We start from the raw sequence: 21,948 nt of genomic DNA on the forward strand, positions 1-21,948 counted from the left end.
TTTTTCTTACCCAGTTTCCACTGTACTCCAGCGATTAACACAGTTGTTCAAGTTTTCTTCCACGGGGCAAGTTTTGGAGTTAGATTCTCCATCAGGACACAAGGTGATGTTCAGTGGAATATAGTCTTTACCATCCTATACAATGAATAACATAAAAGAACACAAAGCTGGTAAAGTTCATTTTGTATTGCATCTCAGATGTAAAAGGTTATTGTATTCTACAGAGCTTTACACTGAGAAAAGACTAGATTTTATTTTAACTTTATGATGTTTCTTCAAAGTGATTATGGTCTTCACAACACGTGGAAGTTAGGATGTATAGCTTCCAACATTTACTGTGTAGGAGGCTTTGTATGAGGAAAATAGTGCACTTTGGGAAACCTATGACATAGAATGGCTGAAAATGGTCTCTAATGTTCCAGTACTCTTCTGCAGTTAGCGTGTTTTCTCTTCCAGGCATCTCAGCCTGAGCTATTGCTTCACTGGTCTTTATAGCAGTTACAAGACTTCCAAATGTCCCTCGCATATGGCACAGCAATGCGACGGTTGTATTGAGGGTGTCAAAATATGTGCCTCCAGTTTAAAAGTAGCTGGCTTTGCTGACTTTCACAGCAGTGTCTTTGATGAGTTTGCAGCAATTTCTTTGTGATCATTACTACATTCCAGATGTGTGGCTGTTCTGCCTCAGTGAAGGTGAACAGAATTTCACCGATCTGCACTTCAGAAAAGCAGTCCTCTATATTGTCATTGTGTTGGCCTCTTTGGGAATTCCAAGGGACCAGTCTCAGGGACACCTAAATCCAAGTTTAAGCCATGTGTTTGGGAGAAGGGAGGGAGCGGCATGAAGTCACAAAACCCCTATAGCCAATACGACTTTAACAGATTTTGGAACTGGTAAAAGAATATTGCCTATGTATAGACTTTTTGCTTATGTTCAAGTTAAGGAGTTGCAGCTTAGGAAGAGCTGGTCCTTAAAATGGTAGCCTTAAAGGATTTTATTTCTTGTCCTTACAAGAAATTGATGCTGCAAGTTTAATGGAATTCAGTACACATCTTAATAAGCTCTGCATTGTCATTACACCCCTGCAGTAATCTTCAGAAATGACTCTTCTTTTAAGTCCTAAAACTATTTGTCCAAATTTCCCTTTGCTTGAATTTTTTTTTTCTTAAGCAGTTAAGTGCCCTATTCCCTTATCACGATTTTTATGTCTCCTTAATTTACTGTGGTTATAGGATAAAACTCACAAGCTCTTCATATTGCAGACTGGGCCCTCTTCAACTTAGCTTCACTAAATTTGTTTACAAACAGGAAGGAGCTGGAGGAGAGTGTTTGATTTCTTAAATTAAATTGACAGTTACATAACTGGTCTGGTTGTTTTTACTGAAGAAGAAAACAACTGATTTAACTATTATGAAATTAATAATTACGTAATTGACTTTCTGAGCTTTAAACTGCATCATTTTAAAGCTCCTAAGAGCACTGATGAACATAAGCTCAGAAAATGAGAGAGAAAGTTCAGACCAACTACTGGCAGTTTACTATGTTGGAATCTAATTAAAATTGTTTGTGAGATAAAGCACTATTGTTCCTCTGAGGGGCAACTGAGCGTTTTTTTAATTAATGTAAGTTTCTGCTTATTATGGATGGATAAACATCTAGTTTTGAAATATAATCCCCTTTGAATAGTTAACATTTTCTTTACTCATCCCAGCAGCCAGTTTCCTTGTGACCTCTGTTATGAAGTCAAATCTAATATTACTGCTTAACATAGTCTTTACCTGTGCACACGCATACACATATCCACATACATAAACCTCTATATACACACATTAGTTGAAGAAATGTTTGTATTGCTGTACCTGCTGTACATTAGCTTGAAGAAGATCTCCTAAGCGCTCCACAAGCTCAGTGAAAGTAGGCCTCTCTGTGGGTACTCCATGCCAACAATCCAGCATTGTCTGGTAGCTAGATAAAAACCACAGGTATTAAGAAAGGAAAAGGATAGGAGCTTTGCTTCCAAACTGTTTCTTCCTGCTGCTGCTTGTTTTGGTCATTGTTTGGATAGTTTTGGATTAAGACAGTTTCAAATCTCCATGTGCTGAAATTCTGTTCTAGTTTCCATGTGGGATGCTTTTTCCTTCTATATTCCTGCCTCAGCTGAGCCTGTAGATTTTTTATTTTCACCCAACTTAAAATTTGACTGAGAGGCCCCACTGATATTGCTGAAATAAGTCATAGTTGTGGATGCCTAGTTCCTGTCACAGAATTGGAAATCAAGGCAGACACAGTAGTCTCCTGAACTGAGATTCATGAACTACAACTGACATGGGGAGATCTGTTAATCTTGTTGTTGGCAGAGGTTAAGCTGTCTTGGTCTGTCTTCAGCATTCACCTGTGGTTTCAGGACACCCAAGATATGCGCAACTACAATGTTTACTGAGAACAAAATACAAAATACATAGCTGTCATCTGATGAGGTCTCCTTCCTCCTCCATACTTCAATACAATCTCTTTTGTAATACTTAAATGACATGTATCAGCTCTCAATACAAAACCAGAAACTCTTACACTTCTGGAGTAGAGTACTCTGGGGATCTCATCCGGGTTCCTTCTTTGAGCCGTCGGCAAAAGTCCTCATCTATCTGCACTCCAGGGTATGGTGAGGCACCTGATGGGAGAAATAAGGAGGAGGCTCCAGAATGGCACAATCCCTATTTCCCAGTCCAGTGAATTAAACACATATCAGTGATTACTGCTGAGCATTCTACCTAGACTCTGACAGTAAAAGAAGCTAGAGCAAAGAAGGGGTTGCAATCACTTGCTATCTACATGTTTTGTTTGGAAACCTGTTACAGACTCACTGTGTCTCTTTAGAGATTTCAACCATGCTGTCTCCTATGCATTCATGATATAGCCAGGACCACTCCAAGGTAAAATATGGCAGAAGAGAAGTAAATTTTATTAGATGCTGTAGGCATCTGGCTCCTGCAGAAGGCCGTGAGAACCCTGCAGTTCAACCTCAGGTGTGGAATTGTAGTCCTCTCCTGGTTCACCAGTTTAGTATTGTATGTGTATTATGCAGTCCTATTGGTAAAATTTCCTTGAAAAATGACCTTCCAAATTTTTAGCCTTGTTTTCTTTTCTGAGTGTGAGTTCAATGCTGCTTATTTTTAGGACCACTCAATTGTTAGTGTGAAACCAGGGAGGACAGTTCATGGCAACTGTAATTGCTTTTGAGAGGCAGACTTCTGTAAAGGGACTGGTACTATTATATTAACTTGCACAAAAGTTGGCCTAGCAGTCATCAAAATGAAGGAGTGAGACTTATTTCACTCCCCTGTGTAAATGGTTATCTTCAGAGGAATGACTAGTATAAATGTATGTATGCATTGAATGCGCTCTTCAACTAACGAGCGAATGGGGGCTTTTCAGAGGTTGTGATCTTTGTTGTACGACATCTGCACTTTACGATGCACCATAAATAAGGGGAACAAATATATAATTTGAGAAAGTGCTCTGACATCTGAGTAATCCAGACCTCATAGGTAAAATTCAAGAGATGTCTACACTGAAGTTTGAAAGGTTACTGAACCTATTGTGGATAGACCTAAAAGATCTGCAAGCTTTCCTCCCTTTCTTCTCAGCAAAGGCTTCACATGCAGAGCAACCCTTGTCTTTCATGTTTTGGCATCCTAGAGACTGGATGGTGAATTTGGAAAAAATTTAATCAAGCCTTAACATAGAGGATTGAATGGAATCTGGATCTGTATCCAGCCCTCGAGGAGTCTGTATATGATTTAACATCTATAACATTCCTGCCTATTTCCTGCACTTTTTTTTCCCCATTTGGAGACATCATCATGTGCTGTGCACTTGGGGGCACAACAAGCACGGCAGCAATCTTTTGGATAAAAGCAGTGAAGAGGGTGCCAAAATGTGGCTGTTTCCAGAATTATTCTACTCTGTGAATCTGACCGCTCAATCTGCAAAACTATGCGCTGGGGAGCAAAGATCCTGGCACTTCCTAAGAAGGCATCTCAGCACAGCAAATAGGCTCCGATGACATTCAAAGCTCAGGGACGCTTAGCCACAGCACATCTGAATTCCCTTGATGTGCAAGTATCAGATCACAGTATTAAGAGTGTTTCCCAGAGTTATGTAGATTGGAAATAGTCAGTAGCATCATTTCTGCTTTAGATCTTGATTTTCGTTCCTAGTTTTGTCTTTGGCCTGTCGTTATGATCATAATAACCTGGTAATTAAATGTTCAGCTCACATGGCGTCACCCGTTAGCCAAAGTTCTCAAAACAGGCTTCTATCAACTCGCAAGATCTCTCCAAATAAACAGATGGATAGGAACTATAGTGTCACTTTCCCACAGTTACACTGTGACAAAAGGGTAAGGAAAGGAACCGGCTCTGGGGGCACTGACTGTTGTCCAAGCAACTAAACTGCTGTCTGTGTACATCTCCTGAACTCTCGCTAGCTTGTCTTTTCATCTGTACAGGTTTATCTTTACAAACCTTTACAAGGTACTGAGGCTTCATGAATACATCTGTGACTTGCCCAGTTGATTCCGTATCTATTTAACAGTGGCACAGCCTCTCAAGAGAAGTGAGCATAAGCCTCACTTGATCTAGTTAGCCATAGAGTGTCAATGCACTGGGGCAACCCTGAAAACAACACCCCTCATTAGAGAAGAGATGGGCTGCATGGCCTTTTTCATTCATTTCTGAGTGCATTGTGCGATTGTTGTGCCATCATGGCCAACCGATTTCCATTAGGAGGAGCTGAATGGAGTCATGCCGTTGATGAATGGCTGTTTTACACTGACCATTCTGATGTGCAAAAGAAATCCCTCAGTTTGCTGAGTATCACTGGCTGGATCTGGCTCATGAGCACAGCAGAGGTTATTGATAAGAATTAGCCTTGCAAATACATTGATTGGGACTGAGACCTTGAGGGCAACACGGTAGAATTGAGTGAGGAGGGATGGAGAATTCCACTTGATCTCACAATCTGAGTTATCTTTCTTTGATTATATCTTTGATCATATCAGCTGCAATACGTTGGTGAGAGCAAGTATAAAGAAGGCAAAGAAGAAAAATTTTTGATTGCAAGAACTTTTGGTAGTTTATATTTTGACTGATGCTGGCCTCCTACCAGCTGGAGGCAGCTCAGATCATAAAGCAAGGAACTCTCCCTTTTCCACGTCCACTCACCATTGTACTTCCTCTGGACTATGTGATAAGCCTAATAACTTGGATTTGGGATGCTGAGACATCTTGGGAGAAATGTAGGCTGAAACATACGGTGTAAGGTCTACACTTGACGTTTTCCTTAGGGGAAATCTCTTCCAAAATGCTCAAAGATGTGGCATGCATTGGCTATGGTAGCACTCTTTTGATCTTGGTTTTATTTCAGTAGGATAATAAGATGCTGAAGTTATACTACCAGGCACTGCTTGTTTACATAATTATGTTTGATTGCTTTTTGAACAGTGCACATTTAAATTCCAGGAGACACCGACATTCTGTAATGTGCCATGTAAGTGATTTCAAGATGTATTAAACATTGCTAGCATTACCTGACGTGAGGTGTGCTGATCCCATTTAAATAATGCAAAGCTCAATACAAACTCAGCCCCAAATGAAACTTAACAGTCTCTCAAGTCCTGATTTCCCTGCGTATCACCGAAATGGATCCAGTCTGCCAGCCTTTCTGGAGGAAGCCTATCGTGCTTCATTCAGCTTCTGACCCTGAAAGGACCCATGTCCAAACTGAACAGTGCATTTTATTTATCAGTATTTTTTCCTTTTTTAGAGGGTGCTAAGTCTGTGGGACCCAGTAAAAAGCAGCAGTTGTAAATGGGAGCCAAAACATACCCTGTAGCAACGACAAATAACTTCCATCCCTTGGCTCTCAATGATCTGTAAAACTTTTATATAAGAGAATTCAATCAGTGACACAAATCCTTAATTAAATATTTATCGTGTGAGCTGCAGATGTGAGAAGTGCCAAACCACAGACATGCCTGGATGATTTGTATGAAAAACCCTCTTAGAGAAAACGACTGCTTTTGAATCTGTGCCATGGATTGAAGCAAGTAGTTCGTGATCTACGTCATAACGAGGGCAGAGGCTGCTCTACGGATGGCAGCCCTTGGAGTAATTTAGTAGATTCCTCTGAATTCAGAAGAGGACAGTCTATTGTTCCAAGTAAGCACCTTCATTAAGAAAAGAGGCTATCTAAAATTAAAAGAAACCAGATAAATTATTTTTTAAAATAGTTGAGAGATGAATTTCAGTGACTATATTTTAATTTTTATTAGTCTTCAGTATTGAAGGCCAAATGACCCGAAGTTCACATCTGTTAAACTCTGGCAGGACCTTTGGGAATGACATAAACAGTTTGCCTTCTGCAGTGGTCCTTGCCATTCATCAGTATTCAGTTCATTTGGTTCCTTGGAGATGCCCAGTGGAGAGACTGTCCCCTCTGAGTGTCTCTGCATGGTAATGCTAATACATCTTCTTGAATAATCTATTAGAACGGGGGCATTGCCGATGCTCCTGGAGCTTCGTCTTTCTGTGGTGTTTCAAAACACACGCAGCAGGTGATGCTGTTACAAAGCCATGGAAGTGTTACATCAAAATAACAAAACTCTAAATAAATAGGACTGAACTCCGGAGAAAGCAATAACTGCCACTTGCTTTAACCATTTGAGTGTGAACTTCCTGTTTTGCATGCTGATATGAACTAGAGAAAAGTCCAAATCAAAGACTTGGACTGAAATCAGGTTGTGATCTTTGCAGCCAGCCCTAAATAAAGATTAGGATAGAAACAGCTCCAGACTTTGCATCCAGATCTGGACTTGGCATCTTGAGCCCAATCATTAATTTCAACTGATTCGTGAACCAGAGATAGTAGGAGATTACAGAGTTTGCTTTAAAATTCAGCAGCTTAAGTTGACAATACTTCTTGTTTTCTTTTGTCTGCGAATGGTGATTAAAAAGCCAGAGCTGACATTCCTAAATTCCCTCAGGAAAACAAAACTTGCCACTCTGCAAGGAGAATTTGAGAGCAGCAAAATGTAAGACTGCTTGTCTAAATTTCAGGGCTTTATCTGCTGGACAGTAACCAGATCTCAGTGAGGCTGAGATTTCTAACAGCACCGTAAGATGAAATCTAAAGAACACCATTACTCTTCTTTCAAAAATGTTGTGGCTTGCAAATGATATGGCCAGAAGAGTATGCATTCTACCTGTTTGGTGCCAAAATGACTTACGCAGAGTCTAGCACTGGTTCTTGTATCAACCTGATGGCAGCTGCTGCCAATACATTTTTCTTACTTAGAAAATCTTACTTAGATTTTGTGGGGAAAATAATCAATCTGGGATAAAATGTCATGTGGGCAAACTCCCTTGTGTTCCATGGGCTGCCACTAGCAACGTCAGACCACTATGTCAACAGCAGCATAATCCTCTGCAACCTTTGAGCTGTGTGGTTTCCTGAAGCAGACTGTTTAGACGAAAATATGGTTTGACAGGGAAACTTCTTCATTGCTCTCAAAGAAATATTTCACTCCTGAGCAGCAGAGGCTTGCATTATCTCTGTGCTCTGTTGGTTTCAGTTATTGCAAAGGTTAGGTCCAGGGTTTGGGATTTTGTTTTTTTCCCCCCTCCCCAACATTCACTGTTTTCATGTACTTTGCCAGGTGGAGTTCTCATTGACTTCAGTCCAGTGACTTTATTTTACACCTGATCTGCACTGTGCACTTGTACTAACTGAAATAGAAACATGGCACTACGTTATCACCTTTTGTTAAAAGCTTTTCTTAGCAATAGAGCCATAAATTAGGAGAAAAGAGCGTTTTAAACCATTCTTACCTAGAGAAAATATTTCCCATAGCAGCACTCCAAAAGACCATACGTCACTCTGCGTTGTGTAAATTTTGTCAAAAATAGCTTCTGGAGCCATCCATTTCAGTGGAAGTCTTGCCTAAGAATGCAAAAGACACAACATGTTGCTCGAACTGTTGTTACTAATCTGCCCAGGCCCCAGGGGAATAAAAACTTGAGATTAGCATTTCAAGTTTCTTCCACTTACATCTCCTTTCCGTACATAGTCAGGGTCTTTATAAATATCCCTGGCTAGTCCAAAGTCACAGATCTTAACCACGTTGTTCTCTGAAAGAAGGATGTTCCTTGCTGCCAAATCCCGATGAATGCACTGTGAAGGAATGAGGACAAGCAAGATCAGAGGGTCTGCCTGGACAGCGAGCCACTGCTAGAGTTGAAAGCATGAGACCTTCTTTGGAAATGGAAAGATAAATGAACTTTTGTTGCAAGCAGGTTAGAGAAGGCAAATGTGTATGGGAATTTGCCACAAATATACTGTCATATGCAAAAGAGAAAATAACCCAGGGAACAAGCCAAGTATTACAGTTAGTTTTCTGATTTTTCTATGTGAAATAACTGTCACAGTTATGATGAGATGAAGAGAGTGCCATTTTCCAGTTAATTGTTCTGTGGGAAATTTGGGAGAGGTCAAAAAGCAGCTGCAGCTACATTTGCAAATGCAGTCCCATGAATGTGTATGAGACTGCGGTAACTGTGCTCGTGAGTTCTGTGTGTGCTACCCTGGTAGCTGTGTGGTAAGTGCAAGCTCTCAGTTTTGTGCCTACTTTGGCATGCATATTACATTCAATTTACTTGAAAAGCAGGCATTCCACAGGCTACAAACATACTTTTTTTTTGTATCCAAAAGAGATGCTAGCTTTGCCGATAGTCTCCAACATTGCTGACAAGCTAAATGAATAGCTGGATACTCCCTCTTCATTTTTCAGTAGTACTTTTGTTGACCATACTAGAAGGATCTTTGCCTATGAGAAGCCTTTTCTGCATTTATTTATGAGACAGTTCCGCAAATTGTCTTACAATCTGTATTCACTCCTTCTATCTAAACTCTCATGTTACAGATGCCAGTCCTTGTAGCCAAGAACATGATGGATATTCCTTCACAATTCCTTCAGTGCTACTTATTGCTTAATGACCAGAGCTAATGTGATCTCCAACACTTTAATATAAGAGCAAAAAGGAGATTACTCAGGCTCAAAAGTATATTTGGATTTCTTCATATCAGATACTCATGATTCTGTGAAAGAAATTCAGCCCTGATGTTTTAATGAGCTCACTTTTCGGGAGGCGAGAAACTCCATGCCTTTTGCCACTTGGAAGCTATAGCAAATCAGATCCTCCAAAGTCAAGGGCCTCTTGTACAGATCCTCAGCATCTAGGAGAGATCACAGACACAGCAAAACACTAGAGCAACAGCTCCAAACTTTTTTGGCACTGGTGCCACTTGCATGCTGATGACCCCAGCCCTGCATCTAAGTATTGTTACAGGAGTTCTCTACTAGGATTACAACTCTGGTTTAGGAACCACTGACCTAGAGGCAGAAGATCAGATGACTAAAAAAGTTCCATCCAACGTTAATCATGTCATTTAGCTATGGGGAAAACAACATCTGGGGATAAAAGTGAGGGAAACTATTTATAGTGAGTGAGCGAAGAGGCTGGGGACAGACTGGCCCCACAAATCTTCTGGTAAAATATTGCTATTACTCCTCTTACACAACAGGAGCAGCTTTTATATGCATACATTATTGCAAATCTCTTTTTGTGAGAAAGTTGGAGTGGGGCACAGGCAAGAGAAAGAATTTGTGATTTCAGGAACAAGTCAAGCTTGTAAGGGCTTGTAAAGTGTGTGACAGTGTGTGTGGCACTAGCCAAGTAACAGAAATCTTTACAATAAAAGATCTGGGATTAGGTAGGTTTCTTTTACCTTCTTCATCATCTTCTGAATCGCTGTAACTCTTATCTTCAATAAATCCTGAGCTGGCAGAGCTTCCTGTGCTGGCTACACTCTCAAGGCGCCTCTTGATCAGTTCAGTCAAATCACTGTTGGACTCATCCAGACTTTTCTCTGCTTGGTCAGAGTTTTCCTGGGACTAGAAATGGTATAAAACTGATTTTTAGCTTTGGATGATGCAACGCCTGGGGATTCAAAATATGTAACAGAATGGCATATGGAGAAAGTGTCCTCTGAAGATGAGCTCAAAACATGTTTGATCATGATGTTCCCTGAACAGCAGAACTAATGAAGCCTGGTTTCCTGTTTATTAATACAGAACCTCCCATTTTACTGATAGGAATATTCTACCATAAAAGTTAGCTGGAAGCTGGCTGGGTGACACTGATAGATGAGCAGAGGGAGACTGTAATTCTGTACCTCTCGCTTTCTTAGGAAACCATGCTAAAAATCACAGTTCAAGGTATGTGCATGATGTGCACTGAAATGCATGTGTCTCACCCTGTCCTGGGGAGTGAGACATAACCAGTCCCTGCAATTCATGGAAACAATGGTGAGAAAAGACATTTTGAGTGACTGTACCAGGAGAATCTCCTTCTCTTACACAAAGTACCTTATGTACTTTTGTGCCTGTACACAATGGCAATAATAATAATAATAATAATAATAATAATAGAATCATCCAGGAAAATAATCTTGGGGAGGCTCCAGTTTCTGGCAGGACTTAGATCAGAGAGCCCTTTCGATGCTGTATTTTCACAATGAGGAGGTGGTCCCATCCTCTCCCCATCGCTGATTTCTGGTCTCCTGTGTCTTCCCCCATAGCCTAGCCCAATTTGTGCTAGCACAAATGTTTGTGTGGATGCAGACAACCGTTTGGAAACCAAAACCATTTGGTTAGTTTTAATGCAGACCGTGTTCGTGATCCAATTCGCTGCATACAGCACAGACTTTTAGGGTGGCACAGGGGAAGGGAGAACCCAAAAGATGGGAATGAGCAGATGATGGAAGGGTGAGCTTCTTTCGGTAGCTGGGGCGAGGGAGAGCCTAGAAACAAAAATCCCCAAACTGGGCTTGTATTTTGGGAGGGTTCACCTTCTCCTAGTTCAGTTAATACCAGTTTTTCACTACTACTTTGTTGCCCCCCTTGTGCTGGGTAGTGTCTTGCAAGTAATTCCCTCTCTCTCTCAAACGCACTAGAGTGCTTGGGTATTTGCAACTAGTTCTTTAGTAGGGGCTAGAAAAGAAGAGGATGGGAGTGAGATCCTACAGGGAAAAAAGTTTCCTTTTCTTGCTCGTACAAATTGAAATGTGGTGAGAAAATAAAGTGCCTATATAAAAACTGCCTCAGTGCCAATGCAGAAAAAAATCCAGCTTGTGGTCAGTGGCCGTTAATTCTCTGCCTTGTGACTATAAGAAGCCTGACATTTTTTTACCTTGTATGCAATGAAATCTCCTCGTTTTCCTCTTAGGTAGTTGGACAGATTTCCATATTTGCAATATTCTACTATGACCATTAAAGGACCTAAAAAGACAGTGAAAGTCAAATGAGTTTTGAAGCACTGCAAAGCACTTAATACTAACTTATCCTCACAAATCCTCTTCAAAATAAGTAAAGTCTGTCATTCCTAATATACAGATGAGGCAATTAGGAAACACAGAAGTGACACTCCAGAAGCACACAATCAGTAGTGGATATGGAGAGAAGGGAATACAGTACTGATTCTTAGTTTAGATTCCCTGTTAGATGGTAACAGTTGGTATTTATGCCTTATTTATAAACAAAGGAAAATTCAGAATGATAAATAAGAATATACAATCCCATATGCTATTAAGGTTGTTTTACTCTATACATAGATCCATAGCATGGAGCAGTCTTCATTTTTCTCTGCTGCCTTCACAATTGTTTGTTTTGGGTGGAGCTGATGCCACTAAAGGCAATAAAAGTATGCAGGATCATAGACAGATCTAAATCAAAAGTTGCAAAAATAGTTAGTGTGAAGTTCTGAAAGCCTGGAAAGTCCTACCGATTTCTTCCTTTCTTATTTCTGTGCAGACTACTGTAGACTTCAGTGCAATTGCTGCTTTTATACAATTATGCATATTTTTAAGATCTGCTTGAAAATGCTTTTTTGTTTCAGTGTGAGCTATTAGGGAAGGGAAAAGCTACATTCTCTACCTTTAGCATGATCACTGCTTTTTGTAATCATCAAATGTAAGATAAGGTGAAATCGTGGGACTAGAATGCATATAAACATGTATTATTATCAATCCTAAGCAACCAGACTTGCATGTCCAGAAACCTTTTTCTGTCTAGAAGGTCTGTAGTTCAGACTTAGGAGTTTGAACTTCAAAGGAAAAGTGCTGAGCTGCACTTGGCCGTTCGGGAAGGAGGCAGCTCTAAGCAGCGCTTCTATCTGGCTATATCAGAAATGCACATACAGAGTTGCACTGCAGTCTGCCCCCTTGGTCCAGTCTGACGCGTACAATATTGACTGAAAAGGGTGAGAGCAGGGATCTAAGGGAGAGCAGAGGGGTCGAGGAGGGAAGAGTGAACCTTAGAGATTCTGGTTGCTGCATCCTGCCAGAGACTGGGTGACAAGTACCATTTGGAAGCAGATCATCCCATGAAAAGGGAGATGGTGAATTCTAGCAATAGTAACCAATAGCTTGCCAATAATAACATTGCATATTTCTGCTAGGCTCTTTATTTGTACAAGTCCTATAGCACTGCTAGATTCAATACACACCTTTGGGCTGTTCGGGACTTCCAATTCCTATTGACTACAGCTTAACACGTTCAGCACCTGAGTATACTGTACCAGTGATTGCAAAAACACAACTGGCCCAAAACCAGAGCTGTCAGTACACACAACACTGCTCGCTTGGGCTTAAAGGCAGCAGTGCTGGGATCTGGCAGTGCACAAGAGATCTCTGGGCGACATTGTTCTGAAGAACCTAAAGTCAAATGTCCCTCATGGATGCCCTGAGGAAATGCAGATTCCAGTACAGCTTTAAAGCTCCAGTTAGTGATTTATTCATATTTTTGAAATGCTTCCTAGACATGGCCTCTCCATATTTTATTTCCTCATTGTAAAGCATATACTATGCATTAGTTCTTACTGCTTCACATCAGACAAGGTGTTAAATTTTGTCATTTGTTATATTGTTAAAATAATGTATGTGCATACTTAATATCAGTCTTCATCAGGAATACTGTTATATGGTTACATAAAACCTAACAAGGAAGGAGAAAGCACTGTATTCTGCAATGGCATTTTAATAGTAACTCTTATCCCAGTGTCTGTCTTGAGTGCTCAAGGCTATTTTTATTTAGTCTGCAGTTGCATTGCTCAAAGGTAAACAAACCAGCGCCTGCCTAGAGGCTCCTCAGTGCCCTGCAAGGCCGTGCTGCACTGCTCTGCTCCGTCCACTGCTCCCCAGGGTAATCAGTGGTTTTCCTAGGCAGCTAGCAGGGAAGAGTGAGGGTTACCTCTTCACCCAGGAGGGCAATCAGGATGGAGCAGGCTGGAGAATGGGAAACTGAGGGACTCCCAGGAGAAAAAGTTCCTCAGAGATTGGACAATCACAGTATTTGATCAGTTACTGAGATGTGTCTTACTATGCAGCTAGAACTCTGTGGCTGAATTAGTACTTTGGTTAAAAACTATTGACCTCTTAGTAATGCTGCCATGTTTTAGGCACCTGTTTGTATTAAGCCACCTCATTGACTTGACAGGAGAGGAGAATCACCAGCATTCATAATGTTACTTCGCCTCTACTCACAGTCCCCAGCAAAGGCTACTTGCTTACGCATCTGAATCTTAAAACCCTCCAGCTAAAGCTGGCCATCCTCCCATACAAGCTTTTGGGGTCTGCAGTGCTACAACAATGCCTGCAAGTTCCCTGTTCATGGCTCCCAGAGTATAGCAGTATCTGTGGTTGCTGGTTGCTGACTGCTCCTTGAGGAACTGGGAGTACCTTGCTGGAGGGAAGATTTCTTTCCTGGCATCCTGCCAAATCTACCTCACTGAAGTTTTCTTTTTTCCCCTGTGACTGGACAACTACATGTTCTTTGGGAAAATGATAGCTTTGGAGTCTCAGATGACAACAGATGTGTGCACCATCTCTCTCGCTCTTTCCCCTTCATTTATTTTACTCTGGTGTTTTTTTGTCCTCAGCTCTCCTAAATCTTTCCTTTGGGGATTGTTTTGAAGGTTCGTTGTAAGCAGTAGAGAGGCATCTTTGAGAGCTGTTACCCTGAAGTTAAAGCACAGTATAGTAACAGACAAGGATGTTTTGTATGGCAGTATGGGAAGGGATGTTTTAGTGACAAAGGTCTAAGATTTACAGAGTCCTTTGTTTAAGTCTGCACTTTGCAACAGATTCTTTGTATGATGTACGGCCAGTTGTGTCAGCTCAGCCCCTTGGAAGTCCATGCTGTTGCTCCACTCAGCTTTGGACTGCCTCAGGCTTCCTGTATACTATGCAAAAAATGCCTGCATTTGCCTGGCAAGAGGGAAGTGCTTGGGAAAGGAGGAGGCCTCAAGTAGCTAAGTGCTCAGCCTGGTGCATCCTCCTGATAAGGCAGGGAAGAAGAGGGAGAAGAACCTTTGAAATGATCAGTAGTGCCTATGTGGAGGAATTGGGCACCTAATTGCAGTTAAGGATCCTGCCTCCCTTCAGTCCATAATCCCTTTTGTAAACAAGCTTACGAAGGACAGAGAAAAAGAAAAGAGAGAAGTGACACCACTGGCTGAGAGAAGATGTTCAGAAACCATTGATGAGATGTGGCCATATTCTGCAGCAGCAGAAGCTCTCCTATGAGCAGAGAGGTAGAAATATTTGTGCTTGCATTAACTGCATGTGCATGAGACTTGGACTCTACCACAGATACATCCAAACACCATTGTATCTGAAAAGTGTTTCTTCTTTGCTCCTTATTTACTGAGGACTTCTCACCTCCAGCTTTGGTGCAGGCTCCCAGCAGGTTGACTACATTCAGATGATGTCCTATATGGATGAGGATCTTCAGTTCAGACATTAAAGCCTTGCATTCATTAGTAGTTGCACATTCTGCTTAAGATAAACAGGAAAAAAATCATCTTTACACAACAGGATATTTTTAACAGGACACAGCAAGATCCTGTTTACACTTGGAAACAAAACCCACCCAGGCTACTTGCAGTATCTTTGCTTTTCAGACTCTTAAACAGATAATAATTCATCTGTTTCATTGTCTGTTGACCTTTATGAAGTGGAATAACACTTTATCTTTTGGGTGACTCTTCCTTTCTCCAGCATGGGTTATGGAGGGTTACTGTCCCGTAGGAGAACCCTCCCCCAAATCAGATACCAGAGAGCCTTTGCAAGGACTGAATTTTGCAAGCTTAGCAAAGGAACAACCAACCTCTCCAAGCAACAACAGCACACAGAAGAATGTGTTGCTCCATCTATAATGGTGATTGCAGTTTAGTAGTACGTCTTTACAATACCTCAGAATGTATTTTTCCACAGTACTGAGCAACTCTCCACTGCAGGTGATGGAGGAATCCAACACATCTGTAAGCTGGCTCCCAAAATGTACTGGAGAATGTACAGCATTATTAAATCTCAGCCCTGTGAGATCTCATTGACCCAAGAAACACATTTTCCAGCAAAGCAGAGGGGGCCATATTTGTGTGTGAACCATGAACCTGACACTTGATGAAGCACTGGCTAGCCAGTTATACTGTAGTTTCATTCTCTTTTGCTGCCAAAGCTAAGGAGGGCACTCTCAGACCAGAACGTTGTTCAAATGCTGGCTTGTTTCCTCTGCCTTCTTTCCAAGACTTTCATGATGTATTTTAACAAAAGGGGCTGTGTCCCGTGTCCTCTGTTTTTGCCTTTGCATCATGTGAGATTTAAATATGAAGAAACAGTTACATAACAGATCATTTGGTGTGACAAGTGTAACCTCTTTATCTGTTTGTAGAATTCTCCATAAACAAATCTTTCACCAAATTGTGTCATAAAGAAAGAGCTATTCCAAGCCCAAGATTTCTTCAGTCAACAGTGTTTGTAGATGGGTGTGTACATGGGTGGTATTACTCCAGATTTACTCTGGCAGGAGCTGGAACACATGCCTGGCAAAATCTAAACAGAACAGCCTCAGAAGTGTTTCAGATAACCTTGCACATTAAGTTATAGCCTTCAGCCCAGAACTGATACCGGCCTACTTCATGGAAATGACAGATAATGCTAGAATTACAGAAATGCGGACATCTCCAGAGCCTTTTTTTTTTCCCCCCCTGAATGGATTGACTCACACTAGTCTGCTTTATTCAGGAAGGTGATGAATTATGGGCATGTTAGTTGGGGAGGGACAGGTTAGAGCAGGAGGCTGCTGCCTCCACTGGGGGAGGAAGGTATAAAATGATGGAGGAACTGTCAAATAGTTTGCTGAATGTGTGCAGGCAGGGTAAAGTTGACATGAGGATCAGTTGGGAAGCACAGCGTGGAAGTGAATGAAAACCAAGAGCTATCCAGGGCAGTAAGTTTTGGCTGGAGAAGGGAGTGTGTCTGGATCAGGGGCTTCTAGGGTATTTCAGGGATCTGGAGATGGGCATGGAACAGAAGAAACAACAGCAGGAGAGAAGATGATCTGAAGATCTACTGACTAATGCAGAGAAGGGAGACCAGATTCGGAGGAGGTCCAGACAGGTGATAAACTGATGTTTTTGAAATGTCAGAGAGATGGGAAGTAGCAGAGCATCAGGAGAGGCAGCTCGCAACAGAAGCCAAATACCGTGATAGAAGTTCCGAATCATGGCATTGCAGGGGTTAATACTGTCATGCAGCAGCAATGCAGAGCAATGTGGGCTATGAAAAGCCATCCAATGAGCATCGATTGTACCTTTGAAAAAATGCTAAGTGAACAGTTAAAAACCTCTAACCCAAGTAGTCAATGTACTGGCTGATGCATTTATTCATAAGCTGTCTGCAGAGGCTTTGTATGTAAATATAATATGAAAGAATAGTCTCCAAGTTCCCCCCTTCCCCACCACTGAATGGTAAAAGCTTTCCTTAATTTCAATAATTGCAAGCAAGTTGTCTCTAATTCACTCCCTTGGCATTGCTTTTTTTCCAACCCCTTGAACTGTTCTACATCTGGAAGGGCTGTGATCGAAGGCTTAGATCCAATTTCAGACTATCTAATGTAATTACATTCTGTAATCTGTTTCCCTCCTAACCCCACAGACCTGGAAGCTGCTGTTTTCCTCCTCTAGGAATACGAGACTTAATCAGCAGCACTGCATGGAGCCCGCTTGTCATTTCCTACACGTTAACATCCACTGTATAATGACTAATTGCTCTCATATGACAAACCCACTCCCTTCTGAACACAATGAACTTGGGACTGGTTTGGAGCTGAGAACTGGAAACCTCATTGCCCACAGGTTCCCTAAGGAGTCTTGTGAGAATCTCAGAGGGATATGTACCTTTAAGCATTTTTACGGCAACTGTTTTGCAGGTTGAAGATTTATCAATGCCAAAAGCAGACGCCTCCACCACCTTCCCAAAAGCACCATGACCCAGTGTTTTACCTAGAGAAGCAAGAGTCAAGAATGAGCCAAAGGGGACTTACGACAGTCTGCATCAGATAAGAGGGAAACATGCATTCTCAGCTATGCAAGAAATACAAGACTCCAGTGCCCAGGCACAACGTAGACGTAGACCGATAGTCAATAGAAGCCTGTATCGCATATTTGCAGTATATGGATATAAACGGTATGATTTATATCCATATGACTTTAATGCAATACAGTATGTGATAGAACAGAGTAGAATAAATAAATCTGCATTCAGCTGAAGGCAAGGCTGAATACATATATATGGCTTAAGGGTAAAAACATTACGTATAGTTGTCCTGAAGCCTAGGAAAGCCAGAGTTTGGGTTAAACATAGAATTGTGGAACCCTGATCTCTCATGAATCACAGTCATGGAGATAGCCAGCTAAGGCACTCAGGCAGTCAGAACCCTTTAACCCTTCAGTTATTGACATTTATTTGACGTAAAAGCTACACTAAATGGAATTTAAGATGATAATCTTCCTTTATTTTCCCTTTCACTTGGATTTTCATGCCTATATTACCTAGTGTGCTCTGAGGGCTCTGACCTGCAATGCAGCAGAGTACACTGGGCATCATGGTCTGGCTTTTTGGTTCTGCTAGTTTGACCGTATATCCCACCATCATCTCATTTTTTGTTATTTTTGTCTGTCTTCCTCCTTCTTCCATGTTTTCCAGCTAAAGCACCAAGAGCACACACAAATACAGATATATTCCCTGCACTCATCAATGCACACAGATGTTACAGTTTATACAAACACAACCTGCTTTTTACATTTTCTTGCTGCATCATCCAGTGAGCTGAGCTGTTGAGTGAAATTTGGTTCCTTTTTTCATGATAGCTCTTTACAACTCAACGCCAAGTTCAAATGATTTATAAGGAATTGATTGTTTGATGAATTGATAGATTTCTTCAAAATAACATTCATTGAAAGACGGTCACCTTTCAGTTTGACTTCTCTTTCTGTTTTCCTCTATGGGTGTGAAACCATACTTTTGGCAGGGACAGTACCTGGAGGTACCTTTCTTCCCTGTCAAGAGTTTGACTTCACTTCGCCAAGAAAGAAAAAGAGGTGGTAGCTGTTTTGAGAGAGACAACATTTTTGCTTTTCTTACCAAATCCCTTGTTTCACCCCCCATTAAGGATGATCCTGAATTCTGTGACTCTGCCAATTCTCCCCAAGGATGGTAGTACACTGGCACTAAATGATAGGCTGCTTCTTGGGTTATACAACAGATCCACTGAAATTGAGGAGTGCTAGAAATCATCATTCTTTACAGCAATAATACCCAAACCACTCACCCAGCCGCAGTCTGTCCCTTGGGAACTCCCATTTACTGCTGTCATAGGGAAGACGGTCACACTGCTCATCAAGAGGCATTTCCTCTGGATCCATTATAATTGACAGGTATCCGGTTTTAATATCTGTCGCATCAGGCTAAAAACAGGGTGTGAAGAAATTATTCACAGTGTTTACCCTGCAATTCTAATGGGAGAGAGCTGTCATCTACAAGACTGAGTGCTGTCTGGGGAGTTCCCTGAATTCCAGACTTAGCTCTGAAATTTATTCGGACCCATGAATGCATCACTTCAGCTTCCTCCCTCTCTTTTTTCTGTATCCGAGAAATAAATGTTTCTGTATACCTGCCACTCATGAGTGCTGGGAAGAGTCACTGATTAATGTTGGTAAACACTCTGAGGACAGAGAATCTATCACTGTCTTCTACCTGTATCTGTTAAAGGGAATCAGTGCTTTTCTATGGGAACTCCATGGGTTGCACTTCCTGGTGTACTACGGAGTGTTTTGGCATTTTCACAGTGTTTTGTTTTGCAGTCTTGATTCTCCAGTTATCCGCTTCATGGCTATTGCTTATTGCAAATTAAAATGGATTGAAAGCTGGTGAAAACTGCTACTTCTAATGCTGCTAAGTGAGAAATTGTGATTTGGTGGGTCCTGTGAGCAGACTTGCATGGGTGTAAAAAGTAATAGGAAATTCACTGTTGTCAACAACTCTGTTAAACTGAGGTCAAGGAGGAAAACATGAATTTAATCCCTGTATTTGCAATAGGAGGGGAAATTTTACTCAAGTATTGGGAATCAGCACTGGGACTGTAGTTCGGTGAGCTTCAGAGCAGAGAGGTGTGGTTGCCTTTCTGTTTGCTGTTTGTTTTAGGAAAAACAGACCTAAATTCCTTGGAACTTTACTGAAACTTTACTTTTTTGAGTCACAAAACGGAGGTGAACGAATAGCAAGACTTGGAGACAAAATAAGCTATGTGGAGACAAAAGAGCAAGCATCCTACAATCTTTCTTAAAACAGGGTCCCCTTTAATACCTATGGTTTAGAGAAATCTTATTGGACAAGTGCTGAAATCAAGCCCTCATTTTAGAGGATTTAGGATTTTTTTTGGTTTCCTAATCTTGGAAGCCAGTTTGACTCATAAAGAGGGAGGAGCCTGATTTTATGTTACCATGGAAGTGGGCAGGAATCTCAGAAGTGCAAGTGATCCTTGAGAAGATCCAAAAGACTATCAGCAGAAATCTTGGACTGAAATTTTATAGGAACATTTTGCACAGTTTTTCTACCATCTGTCCCAAACATTCTGCCCTAAACTCTGATGCTACGCATAAACTGGGCCCAATCCCAGACACTTTGTGCAATATGGAAGCTCTCTTACTTTTCTCAGTTTCCGAATGAATAGGGTCAGAAGAAGCCAGAAGAGGGTAGCGGCTAGACCGGTGCAGACCAAAATGATAACTTCAATGTTGGATTTCTCCTCAGAACCTGTAGGTTAAATGTACAACCAAATTTTAAATATACCAAATTCCATGACTGGACAATAGTTCTCCTCAGTCCAACAAAATATATGCATTTCGCCTTAGCTTGGACCTCACCTTGTATTTTAATGAAGGCTGATGTGCTGTCTTGGCCCATGTCGTTGGATGCCTTGCATTCATAGAGCCCTTCATCATCCTTTTTCACTCGCTCAATGACCAGGGTATTATTTTCCATGGAAATTCCTGTTGTAAGGGATTTTGGTTAATATTATCACAGTAACCTGCCTGCCTGCAAATGCTTTTAGGAGACAGAGAACTGAAAGTAAGCTCCCATCCATGCAGGCTTGGTACGCACTGTTGTTAGGAGGCATTTTAATACTATGCTCCTCATTGTGGTCTGGCGCCAACCTTTCCCTGACATTTTTTTTCTCCTCAATACCTGTGTAAATTGCTTGGGGATCATTTAACCAACAGCAAATGTGGCTGTTAATTTATTATGAGCAGACAGAGCCTGAGAAAGCTTCTATGGAAGTTAGTGAAGCGATGGGAAGATAGGTTTTCTGATAGCAATAAGATACACTGGGAAAAAAGGGAACTCAGTGAAATTATTGGACAAAGCCGATGTCTTGGAGGCTGTGGGAAGTGATGAGAGTTCTAACATGTGGAACATGGAAATCAGGTTATGCACATCCCTGGAAAAGTCACTGCGTGGAGCAATCCTGGATTCACAGGCAGCTGGGGGCTAGAGGTGGAGTGGAAAGAGGGAGGTTGTCTAGATATGACCTATGTGAGGCTTTTCTACATTTTATTTTCCTGATTAATTCTCCACGTTTAATTTTTCCTGATTTTTGGCACAAAACTGAGAGCTCATCTGTTTCACTAAGGATATGTTTGGGGCAGAAATAGGGAAACAGGTCAGGCTTTGAATCCAAAAGGGAAGGACATTTTGAGTTTCTGGGTGTTCTGGCTATGAATCCTGTTGTTAACAAGGGTACTGCACATAACTTGCCATGCACTGTGCTGAAGTATTTACCCTGAGGTGTTTTTTCCAAATAGTTTATTTATGTTTCCATTGGTTGGATGAGTTACATGCTTGTCCCTCTAGAATTATTTATAAAATTTCAGTAGCTATAAAGAGTTTCTCTCAGAACAGTCCGATCTGAATTATGGATGATCCTAGATTTCCTACCTAGTCCAAGATGCAAAATTAAAGTCACAGGACCAGCTACTGACATGGGATTCTCCATGATTTATAGGAGATCTCAGAACAGAGAGCTGAGAAGGAGTTCCAGGCTCAGGTAAGGGAGCCCATGCTCCCTGCCCGTGGTAGCACTGTACCTGTACTGCTCTGTACTAGTTGAGCTGAGAGCACATTCTCATTACTATGTTGTGGGAGATAAAGAAAGGATGTGTAATATGCCATGGCATGCCCTGGACCTGACTGTTAGGTGACTGCCCACAATTTGCTGCAGTATATTCTGATCAGGCCCCAAGGATATCCGACAGTTCAGGCTTGTGTTTTCAGACCCACTTGACAAGCAGGTACACTCTCTGTCTCAGTTTTGTACACAAACTATTGTCTCACAAAAGCAGACTGAACAGCAGTAGGCTGTACTCCTTGATGTACTAATGCTATGGTAATGTATGCAGACTATCTGGCTGACTCTGCAGACATGAACACAGCCA

General features: G+C 41.4%; 1 protein-coding gene across 1 annotated transcript in view; it reads right to left on the reverse strand.

The window, feature by feature from the left end:
* LOC127019484 (vascular endothelial growth factor receptor kdr-like) overlaps positions 1-21,948 on the reverse strand; it is a 98,757-nt gene that overhangs the window by 18,644 nt on the left and 58,165 nt on the right. Inside the window, exons 13-25 of the mRNA XM_050901527.1 lie at positions 20,380-20,505; positions 20,163-20,269; positions 18,786-18,921; positions 17,353-17,457; positions 14,834-14,947; positions 11,308-11,396; positions 9,845-10,010; positions 9,195-9,292; positions 8,108-8,230; positions 7,888-7,999; positions 2,570-2,669; positions 1,861-1,966; positions 11-135 (exon numbers count right to left, since the gene is read on the reverse strand). Of these exons, the coding sequence (XP_050757484.1) occupies positions 11-135; positions 1,861-1,966; positions 2,570-2,669; positions 7,888-7,999; positions 8,108-8,230; positions 9,195-9,292; positions 9,845-10,010; positions 11,308-11,396; positions 14,834-14,947; positions 17,353-17,457; positions 18,786-18,921; positions 20,163-20,269; positions 20,380-20,505 (1,507 nt within the window). The remainder of the gene's footprint in view (positions 1-10; positions 136-1,860; positions 1,967-2,569; positions 2,670-7,887; positions 8,000-8,107; positions 8,231-9,194; positions 9,293-9,844; positions 10,011-11,307; positions 11,397-14,833; positions 14,948-17,352; positions 17,458-18,785; positions 18,922-20,162; positions 20,270-20,379; positions 20,506-21,948) is intronic.

The sequence above is a fragment of the Gymnogyps californianus genome, chromosome 9 (genome assembly GCF_018139145.2).
Source record: "Gymnogyps californianus isolate 813 chromosome 9, ASM1813914v2, whole genome shotgun sequence".
Lineage (NCBI taxonomy): Eukaryota > Metazoa > Chordata > Aves > Accipitriformes > Cathartidae > Gymnogyps > Gymnogyps californianus.